The sequence below is a fragment of the Penicillium solitum genome (assembly GCF_028829755.1).
Source record: "Penicillium solitum strain IBT 25940 chromosome Unknown utg000001l_segment0_segment0, whole genome shotgun sequence".
Classification (NCBI taxonomy): domain Eukaryota; kingdom Fungi; phylum Ascomycota; class Eurotiomycetes; order Eurotiales; family Aspergillaceae; genus Penicillium; species Penicillium solitum.
The window spans coordinates 5,756,743-5,767,525 of record NW_027072121.1 but is presented as its reverse complement, the minus strand read 5'-3'; the positions used below and the strand labels follow the sequence as shown (position 1 = coordinate 5,767,525).

Genomic DNA, 10,783 nt, shown 5'->3' with positions numbered 1-10,783 from the left:
CTTTTAAGCAGATCCCGCCAGGGCTAGTCCTTCTCCGGCCATTTGAGATGTATTCCAATGCACCCCGTGGACAGATTTGCCCTGATCACCCTCTGGGATATGCGGCAAACCCGGCAAAATATCTCACAGGCCTCCTTTTCAGGCACAAAATAAGAACCCCTGCACGCCGTTGTCGGACGTATCACTCATGCTCTCGACAAAATCCATCAGCGGAACCGTTGATTGAAAAACCACCCAGACTCATTTACAATCATAGTTCACATTCTTTACTGTCGCCAACACATAAAGGTTAATATGTATCAAACCACATACAATACCCACCTGGGCACGTGCCACATGCCTACCTGGGAATAGTCACACGGAACTTCCCGTGATCTCCAGGGCTTACCTACCTGGAACCAATCCTGCGAGATCCATACATAAGCGATGATCTTTTGACCACCTAGGCTGGGTATCCATAGAGAAGTCTAGCCGCATATCAAAAAGGGTTGCAATATTAATGCAGTATAAACATCATATGAATTCTGATGCTACATCATCTATACAGCAATCCACACCAGACTACACATCTATCTATACATATCTAACTATATGAACCAATCACATGCCCGCAGTTTCCATTAGAGACTTGCGCACCAGACTCGCTGCCCTGAAGATAAGCCGTGCCATAGTTGTAAGTAAACGAGCAAGACGTGGTGGCCATTAAATAGCAGTATTTGATGGAGCCAGACGAGTAATAGTATGACATGGCACAGGTAGAACTGCCCATGCAGCTAGCACAGCATTCGTATGCGGAGGCGGTGTTACCAACCGTCAACTGGGCGCCGGCAACTTTGCTGAACTCAAGCGAGTAGATGTATTTGCCTGCAGCCGAGCCGAAGTCCGAAGAGAGAGGACTGCCAGCGATGTTGTTCGTGGCACAGGCTGCGTAGAAGGATGTAGTGGTGGTACCTGCTTGAACAGTGCTAGTGGAAGTAACAGTGCTGGTTTCACCAGGAGCAACTGTTGTCTCGGTGACGGTTGAGGTGGTGCTGAAGCTCAGTGTGGTGGAAACATCTGAGGGAAGAACCACTGAGCTGCTGGTGATAGTGGCGGTGACTGTCACTGTGGTTGTAGGAGTCGCAACGATGACAGTGATGGGTAATCCGGTGACAGTGGAGACAGTTGTAGTCTTGATGATGTTCTTCTCATGGCAGACGACCGCTTGGGGATACTTGTAATCATCCACCCAAGGAGAACAATCGTCCTGTTCTTCCAATGAGCGCTTAGCAGTAACACTGGGAGGCAGAGTGTCTGCAATGGGAGTAAAGCCTGCAGAGGTGGCAATGGTGGAAGTGCTGGTCGAGATAGTCGAGATGACCTCAGCGACGGTTGTGGTGATAGGAGCAGGAGTTAGAGTCAATGTCGCAGTATCAAACTCAGTTGAGGTTGTTGAGAATGTGTCAGTGACTGCATCAGCCGTAGAGGTGATGACAGTGGTTTCATAGTCCGTCACTATCCCGGTCGACACAGCAGGAGTGACCGTGACAGTTTCCAGAGTTGTTGTGAGGATAACGACTGGGGTACGCTGATGAATGGTACGAGTGATGGTTGTGGTAGGTACCGACTTCACCGAGCTATGTCCTAACTCCGTTCGGCAAGTTTCCGTGGCCACCTGAGCTTGACTACTGGCTGGTGGAGAGCTGGCCACAGGCGTGCTGGCTGAAACCTGGCTGAGCACAAGGGCTGCGGCGAGGGCAAAACGACGGATTGACATTTTTATATTTCACAAGATGTTTTTTGATCGATCCAGAGAATTGGGATTGGTTGGAACCTCCTCGCACTAAATAGTTCTCCCTTTTGTGTTGGGTGGGAGTCTCGGCCGGCTATTTTCACCTCATCGATGTACAAACCTTAGATGAAGCACTAACAAGCGAGCAGAGGCGTCAATGGCGTCAATAGTTTATCTCACATCTAGGGGGAAAACAAGGAACTGGAGCATTTTGCCCACGTTAGCGTGTGTTCTAACTTACGTTCTGGCTTTGTTATTGCCGACATCTCCGAGTTGCGAGTGCGGAAACCCTAAGCGACAATGTATATACGAGGCACATTTCCTCGCGATGGCTTCATTTTGAACTTTGAACTATTACACTCTTTTTGCATTCCCAGTCCAACTATCCGTCATTCTTTTCTGTTTGTTGGATTAGTCATTCTTTTTCGCTTCTTTCTGATCATCTTACTGTCAATCGTTCAATCCTTTCGATTACGGTCAAGATGGGTTCTTTTCTTGTTCGAGGATGGATTGTAGCCGCATTATTGCTGCAAACCAGTCTCGCTACGACACTGATTGCTGAGCCAACTGTGACTCCCACTCCTACTGCTGTGGCGACACACCATAACCAGCATCATCATAAGCACCACCACCATCACCATTGGTCTTATGTTTCTAGGCCTCTGCCTAGTCGCAAACCTTGTCCTGTTCGCTCTTCGTCGGCAGTGCTCGCCTCTAGTGTGATCCCCACTTCAACTCCTCTTCTGAGTGTAGTTCCTAGTCACTCGCCTCGGCCGCATTGGAGCCATACACCTAGACCTCACTCGTCATCTGTGGCTATTCAGACCCCTTCGGCGCCTGTTTCTACTCCTGTTACCAACCCATCTATTGTTGTATCTGCACCAGGCTCTATTTCAACTGGACCTTCGCAATTGAGTGGTTCTCCAGGAGTAACCACTGGACTCGGATCATCCACCTCACAGGTTAGCATCTCGGCGTCTGCCTCTGATGATAGCACAACACTTGCCGCATCTATCCCTACATCGGCCCAATCCGGAGCACTTCAGTCCGGTGTGGTCTCTGGTTCCTCTACATTGGAGTTGACCACATCAATGGTCTTTTCTACTCGCACGGCTACTATCACTGCATGCCCTACTACAGTCCCCAACTGCCCCGCAAGCTCAAAGACCACATTTGTGACCACAGAGACAATTCTGGTATCCACCACAATCTGCCCTGTCACCGAGACTGCTGGCCCCACTGAGACAGCAGCTGCCTCTCTTCCCGCCACTGGAGGTGCTGGTGATTATAGCCATGGAAACGGTGGCTCAGACTTCACAATCTCCACCGTCTACAGCACTCGCACTGCCACCATCACCGCATGCCCATCTTCAGTGACCAATTGTCCCCTGAGATCTAAGACCACATACTTGACCACTGAAACCCTAATTGTCTCCACAACAGTTTGTCCTGTGGCAGATGCTACTGGCGTCAACGGCGCCGTGCCTACTAAGAATACTACACCTCCTTCTGCCACCGAAGCAATTGGAGGTGGTGAGAATGGCGCTTCCAAGTTGACCACATCCACTATCTTCGCTACCCGCACCGCCATCGTCTTTGCATGCCCTGAATCTGTGACTGATTGCCCGCTGAGATCAAAGACCTCTTACGCAACAACTGAAACATTCGCTGTCGCAACGACTGTCTTCCCTGTCTACCCGGTCCACACATCCGTCCCAGCCGAAGGCGTCGAAAAAGACACTGTCCCCGTGATTGTTGCAAACCCTCAAGCTACCAGTGTTTCTCTCGGATCTCAATCTGGCTCTGAGAGTGCAGGATCAGGCTCAGATTCAGGTACAGGCTTAGTCCAAACTACCACCATTGTTGTTGAATCTTGCTCCGATGATGATACCTGTACCGGGTATATCAACACTATCGTGGTGACCCAGACCAATGCCGCTAAACCCACTGCGGCTCCCTCTATTGACACCCCACATCGGGGCTCCGGATTTGGAGCTAGTGGTCCTTTCTCTGCTTCGTCGACTCATTCGTGGCTCCCCAGCAGCCACTCTAGTGGAATGGCTACAGCTACTGTTTCCACTGCGACAGGTGCAGTGAGTCCGGTGTACACCGGGGCTGCATCTGGGGTTACTCGGTCGTCGATGATGCAGATTGTGGGCTCTATGATGGTTATTCTGCTAGCGATCTGTATCTAGGGGTTTGGTGGGGAGATGTAGATATGAAGGTTATATTTGTTCTGGTATTTTGTCTTAACTTTGATGTTTTATTATATATTGTGATTGTGTTTGAATTAAAAGGTCGTTACATTCATGAAGTGATTTTAATTAATCTCTATCTACCCATGCACTGTGCACCATTTGTGAATAGCTCAGAAGTCGGTTTGAGCTTGATGTGCTGCTCATTGTGTTGTTCGTCGTGGTGCTTGTTGGTCTCGTCGAGGTGTGTTGCCATGGTGGCTTCGTGATTCTCTTGATCCACCGCGTCGTAGGGCAGGTCTGATTTGATCTGATTTGGCATGACTTCTTTGTGCCACGCCTTGGTACCGGGCCTTTGGGCTTCTCGGTGGCCTCAAGGGAGTCGGCCCTCTTGCGTTTAGTCAGTTCTTTGTTTTCTCAGTAATGTGATTCTGAGTAGTAAGAATAGTGAGGACGATGTGAGACGATGGTTGAGGTCTCGTTTGGTTATGATGGATGAAGAAGAAAGGAAGGGTTGCGTGGTGTAGGGTGTTTAAATACGAGAGGTGGCAGTGGAAATGAGAGCAGATTGATAACCCACGGGTGTTCAACAACAATGCCCACGTGCCGCAAATTGCATGGCAGTGTTGTTCAAGTTCCGCTGCCTCTGAGAAGTGCTGTATGGAGCTTATCAGTCGCCAGGCAATCATGAAGGGGCAGTTGTTGCATCTTGTTGAAAGTTATCCAAGTTCATCAAAAATCCATAATATGTTATAAGCGATAACGAGGGTATATACAAGAGGCTCCGAAGGAGTGGTACTGGAGGGTAAAAACATAAAAACATAAACATCAAAACATAAGAACAAATACATGACATCTGGTCCAGGCCACTGCTATACATTACTCAGTGAATGGGCGCATAATATAAGTAGTCGGCGCATCGAGAATCTCCCGACGAAGATCCGCTTCCCAGAGAGCCGTAGATGGCTCCTGCACTTGGAGTGTCAAACACGAGAACAAAAACTCATTAACACGGAACCACGACAAAGAACTTAACCGATTAGCAACTTTCAGCATGCGGTCCGCAAACCACGGGCGTGCAGAGGGCGAAGTAGCAGTCGGAAAGTACTGAGAGAAGTCTGGGAGCTCCTCTACCGGAGCGGCAGAAGTGAAGCCATCAGCACTAGTGGGCCAGCCATCAAGAGTGCCGTCGCTGCATTCAAGCAGAGTTTGGAGCCTAGCCTCGACGGAGCCATTTATTCCGACTTCGCTGTCGACCATGGATTTCTCTAGTGTGTCGAGGAAGATTGCTGCGCGTGCTGGGGTGTTGCGGTAATCCCACATCGCGGCATTGAGTGTCATCAACGCTGTTAAGCGGGCGACCATTTGTTTTCTGTCGTCTGATCTTGTGAATCGGGCGCCCGGGGGCGCCGCGAGAATTTTGTGCAGGATGGATGTTTCTTGAACTGCCGTGTGTCGGGTTATGTATGATGATTGTGGGTTATCGCGTTGGTATAGGGCGAGTTGTTCACAGCGCCGGAGAAAGTCGAAGAATTCTTCGCATTGGAATTTGATCTCGTCTACTGGGATCGCTTCTGTGTGTGGTGGGAGCATTGTTCGAGGTTCGGGGCTGGGCGAGACCTCTGAGAACGCCGAGGAGGTAGAGTATGGGGGAGATGGCATTGAGTGCGGGTTTGGGATGGAGTGTGGAAGTGTTGTTAGAGATGTAGATGAAACTGAGGCATGTTGGTCGTAGTCGTAGAAGAAGCTGGGCCCGTGAGTCTCATATCCCGGCAAGATGTAGTTTTGCCAGTTGATCATCATGCCGATGCGAGTGTTTGCAAATGCAGCGGGACCACCACGCGCTCGTATCATCTCCCGTGCAGCTCGCATATGTACCCAGCTTATTTCCTTGTGGCCTGGTCGGGGATCGCAGTCCTCTAAGGCTGCGGCACTCAGACAGGAAATGATTGCAACGTCGGAGATGTCGTGGGGGTTGTCGGCGCGGTGCTCCCGGAGCACGGAGACAGCTCGATCTCTGTGAAGAAGAGTACTTTGAGTGTCGGCTTCATTACGAAGTGTTAGCTGCATGTATGCGAATGATGATTTGGAATGCGATGGTACCTTTCATTGTCTCAGCCACAAAAGCCGATGTATAACCGTTGTGGGCCATGGGAGACCGGTAATGGGGTCCATAGGAAGCTGGAATATCGTTCACATAGGGGTCGAATATCCTGTGTCCATCTCGACCCAACTCTATAGGAAGAGGAAGTGTGCTGAATGTGTCGATTCGTGCATCGCTGATCATAGTAGTTGGTGATGGCATGAAGTGGTATGGGATTGTGGAGGGTGATGGCCATGAGAAATTGTTAAAATATAAATCATGACTCGGAGAACTCTGTGGATGTACATCGACAAAGCCATCTAATGGAAGGGGAACATCTTGAGATTCGGCAGAAGATGGTCGGAAAGGGGGAAACGAGGGCACATCATTGGATTCGATCAACTGAGGGTCCGACGAGATAGGATTCGAAACAAACACATCGCAGTTGACTTCGAGGTTGAGATCTTCTTTGCGTTTAGATTGCTTTCTGGTTGATCTCCTTGCTCGGGGTTCGTTGTTATTGTTGTCACCATCTGATTTCGCTTTCTTGTCGGATCTCCGTTGCGCACCCCGAGTCTTCTTGGGCCTCCCACGTTTTGGTCGTGGTGCCTCCTCCTCGCTTTCACTTTGGCGAGCACCACCTTTCTTCTGGCGCATATATTCTTGCATAACATGGCGCTTCACTTGGGTTAGGTTGGTTCGACTGTTGTTCGAAGAGTCGATGAATTGCCACCGCACAATGGATGCGTCCGGCGCATTGCTAGCGGTCTGGTCAAGAGAGGTTGACATCTTTCTGATAGCCTATGTAAGGACAGGAGAAACAGATATGTGTAGTTAAGCCACAGGAGCTGTTCGTCTCCTTGTGGGGTAAAGGAAGGACAGTATGGAGAATTTTGATGGATATAATCGACGGGGCGAGTCCAACATCGGCCCTTAAAAGGAAAAAAGATCCAAGAATAGAACACCAAACTAGCAATGGGGCAACCCTTTTCAAATCACGAACTAACGTAAAAAGGATTATAGTAACTGCACGATGGAGATAACTAGAGCCAGAGCATTAGTTGGGATGTGCGTTCTCCACTCATCGCCTTTTGACGAACTAGACTAGACTGGAATAGCGATCTTCCAGCATGCTGGTTAACACGTGTGGGGATTCAACGGGGCATTGAGTCAGGGGACGAATAGCTGCGTATGAACAATACACTTCTGGATAGTTTGGGGGCCAAACGCGTCGGTATATACAAAATACTATGTAGTAGAATTGAGGACCCCATCTAGGGCTTTAGGGTCGATAAGATCATCCCCTGAAAGGACCGTGACAAAACTAAATTCTCATGTTGTCTCCTCCATATTAGGTTAGGCTTGATCTATCAAGTCCATATTTTAGAGCAAGTAAATAGTCTCCACTACGTTACATCGAATCATCAATTCTGTGTGCCCGGGTGTGCACCCGGCATTCTACCCGGTCCTGCGGCCAATTGCCCGTGAGTTGCCCGTGAGTTACAGATTGAGAAGGATAATCATGTAGTTCCCTAGCTTAGACCATCATGACAGCTGTTGCATAACTTGAAGCATTTCATATCTACATGATGAATTCTGGAAGAGGACTACAAAATGTGGAGAGAACCACACGTGTCAATATTTTTCTTAGGGCCTCGAGGGAGCTCCGTCTGTTAGTGTCTTGGCGGTCAAATCGAAGCATTGCCTGATTTTCCTAGCTGGCATTCATTCGTTGCAGGAAATCCTGCAAGGGGTCATGCACATCAATGGATACAGAGTACCCGGTTGACTAGAAGTTCAAATTGGTTTTTTTTTTCTTAGTGGGGGCTGAAAGGGAGATCTCTGCAGGGGGGGGGAAGTCCGGGAGGTTTCACGACTTCAACGGTGAGCTAGCTATATCTGAACTATTATTATCTAAATTTGTTGATCATCTCGTCTATATTGCATTACACGTCGCTTAATTGCGCTAGAGACTGACGATATGCTATTCTTGATGATGTAATAGCAATTAAAACTTCCTTAGCATACATACTCCAAGACTCCAAGATTCTTTCCATAGTGAATAAATCCACAACGCTCGTCTATTGACCGACTACTTCAGTGGAGTATAAACGTTATAGTTACGGAGTACTCCGAGGGCTAGATAGACTATCAAATTCAAACTCTAAGCTCTGGATATCATATTACAACATGCACCCTGAAATTTTGGAAATTTAAACTATGAGACTATCCCCAATTCTCCGCCCCCACGGTGGCTTTTACGCTTGCCACATGCCCTCTTAGGTATCTCGTTAGTCGATCACCGGCAAATATTCGCTATACTCCGGGATATCCGTTCCTCAGAAAAAGAAATTATTCGCTATTCTGTGCCGGACATGCGCCAATACCTTTCCATGAGAGGTAATCTACAACGCATTGCTGGGTTCTCGAGACTGGCCCCACCCATGAGGTACATCCTCTGGGTTGTTAGTGTGCTCTAGGGAACGCCATGTGGCTTCAAAAATACTGTACTGGTCAAGACAGACCCTACCCAGGCGGATTTGCTTGAGCCACCATTCCGCGAGAGTTTCAGCATAAGACAAAACTTCGCCGGTGTTTTCCCCGGGTGCAACTTTAACCGGCAATGAAAGGCAATAGCATCCTAAGCTATGCAGGGCACTATCACCAATGATGACATTCCCAATCTGTATCTTGCATAGTACAAGGTTCATGATCTCCTCGTCGCTTTGCCCATCACACGACATACTCTCGGGCAAATGCGCTGTAACCCAGCAATAATCGGGCATATCGTCGTGCGGATCTGCAATTCGACCCCTACCATTCATGAACACACTGGCTTGGAGTCTAGAATCGGAAGTCATTCTGTTCGGTAGTACGGAGTAGAGAAGGGTGATGATTTTTTTACTTTTTCTCTTTGTTCTTTTTTTCATTTCCTCGATTGGCTGATTGATGGTAAACGAAATTGCTCTATGTGGATTATGAGAGAAACGTGAGCGGACTGAGGCCTTCTATACGTTGAATACGGAGACAGTTTCCTCCATACAATGGCCTTTTCTAGTCTTTGATGAAGCTTCGTAATGACTAGGTCTTTCACAGCCTTATAAATCAAGTCTATATACACTCGTCAAAGGCTTTACTTATTCTTTGTTATTTTACAACCATGAATATAATACAGTCTTTGAGTGTCCAACCTCATTCATTTCATTCCTTTCAACCTATCAATGTAGTAATTCACGTTTCATTCGTACTCCGTACTATGAGGCTAGTCTACATTCGTACATCGGTTATGGATTCTATCTATCGGCCGTGCAGTGTTCCCACTAAAAGTCCCACAATTGTGATATCCACAGGGTCATTTGCAATTTAAGTGGGTAAATTGACTGCACTAAAGTCTTCGGGTAGAGCCGATGTCTCTCCTATTTTCTTATCGGCTACTCCCGATCCAAGGTTCTCGGCTTGAGCATGTGTGCAAATTTCCTAGGGCGGGACGTGATTAACTTCCGGTGTTGGAGGTGTCTAGAAATATGATCCCCCCACTACTCATCAAGGATTACTGAAAATCTTAATGCAAACCACCTTGATCTGACCATAAAGCAAAGAAAGCCCCATCACTCTGAAACTTGATCCACCCGGTTTCAAAATAGAAGTACAATTGAAACAAGGTACATGTGTATGTAGTATTTTGTAATTTTGTACGGAGTAAGACTGAAGCATATACTCTTTTTGGCCATGATCACCTTGATGGAGTGCCGTGCCATTGTGGAGTGGTGTCCTACAAACGGTAGTGGAGGTACTATAACACCCAAGCATAATAGCAAGCCGGCATCTGCAGGTCGGTTACCTCAATTTCCTTTATCCCGCTACGTATTGGCCGGAATATCCGGTCGAATATTCTGTGCATGGGGCCTAAAACAGCTAATTGTTGGGCAGACGAGCGTTTGAGATTTATGTACAAGCAGAGACAGGGAACCCCTCCGTATACTAGATACTTTGTACATATTGGAGAACACTTCAAGGTATTAGACGTAAGTCAAAGCCCCGTGCATTCAGGGGAAATACTGGGGTAGAGGGGGTTGCAAGGATATTCGGAGCCAAGGTTAGCCCGTCTATTCCACTATCGGCGTAAATTTATATTGCATTTGGGGTAGGAAAGTTAGTCGAACAAGCTCAATTTAATCAAAGCGATCAAACCAAATTAATCAAAAGGATACTGGGAGGACCCTGGAAGTGGCTTTTTCCAACGGCCTGGCGTTTCTCCCCTTGAGGGTTGGTTGGCTCCTGTTGGCTGTAGATTTCCACTTAATTGTATTACAATATTTCCTTTATGTACGGAAGTATCGGAAGAATAGAAGTCTTGCCTACTTAGGGAAGTAAGTAAACCTCAAACACATACTCCGTATAGGGCTGGGCATCTATAAAGTAGGGATTAGGTTGTCCTGAGTTCTAATTTAAGCTATACCTGCATGTGCACACTTCGCATGTAGTACTCCGTGCCTATACTGTACATCAGGGAAAGTGGTTCGCGCCCCTTAGCGTGTCAGCTAGTTACAGTCCCTAGTCCATAGGTATGTGCGCTTTGCATGGGTCCGTTCCACAAACAAGCACATTCTCAATCTCCAATGAAGCTATCACAGGCGCGGCAACTCCTGCTGAAAGATGATCATTTACTTCTTTTGCCACACCTTCCTAGCTCAGCAAGCTCTTGTACCTTTGAGACCCTCTTTCATGTACCCG

The 10,783-nt window shown here is 47.8% G+C and overlaps 5 protein-coding genes across 5 annotated transcripts; 1 reads left to right on the top strand and 4 right to left on the bottom strand.

Annotated features, from left to right (window-relative positions):
* Positions 1-583: 583 nt before the first annotated feature.
* On the bottom strand, positions 584-1,756 carry N7455_002186 (uncharacterized protein; the record flags this gene model as incomplete). Its single annotated transcript, XM_040951866.2, has 1 exon — positions 584-1,756. One exon carries the CDS (start codon positions 1,754-1,756, stop codon positions 584-586), a length of 1,173 nt encoding a protein of 390 aa, XP_040818109.2.
* A 497-nt stretch (positions 1,757-2,253) lies between these two features.
* Positions 2,254-3,966, top strand: N7455_002185 (uncharacterized protein; the record flags this gene model as incomplete). Its single annotated transcript, XM_040951007.2, has 1 exon — positions 2,254-3,966. The coding sequence occupies one exon, from the start codon at positions 2,254-2,256 to the stop codon at positions 3,964-3,966; it is 1,713 nt and encodes a 570-aa protein (XP_040817858.2).
* A 136-nt stretch (positions 3,967-4,102) lies between these two features.
* On the bottom strand, positions 4,103-4,288 carry N7455_002184 (uncharacterized protein; the record flags this gene model as incomplete). Its single annotated transcript, XM_065604237.1, has 1 exon — positions 4,103-4,288. One exon carries the CDS (start codon positions 4,286-4,288, stop codon positions 4,103-4,105), a length of 186 nt encoding a protein of 61 aa, XP_065462728.1.
* Positions 4,289-4,845: 557 nt separating this feature from the next.
* On the bottom strand, positions 4,846-6,838 carry N7455_002183 (sigma-70 region 2 family protein; the record flags this gene model as incomplete). The annotated part of the gene is made up of 2 exons (XM_040951196.2): positions 4,846-6,011; positions 6,070-6,838. The coding sequence occupies 2 exons, from the start codon at positions 6,836-6,838 to the stop codon at positions 4,846-4,848; spliced, it is 1,935 nt and encodes a 644-aa protein (XP_040817588.2).
* Positions 6,839-8,454: 1,616 nt separating this feature from the next.
* On the bottom strand, positions 8,455-8,910 carry N7455_002182 (uncharacterized protein; the record flags this gene model as incomplete). The annotated part of the gene is made up of 1 exon (XM_065604236.1): positions 8,455-8,910. The coding sequence occupies one exon, from the start codon at positions 8,908-8,910 to the stop codon at positions 8,455-8,457; it is 456 nt and encodes a 151-aa protein (XP_065462727.1).
* Between the last annotated feature and the right edge of the window lie 1,873 nt (positions 8,911-10,783).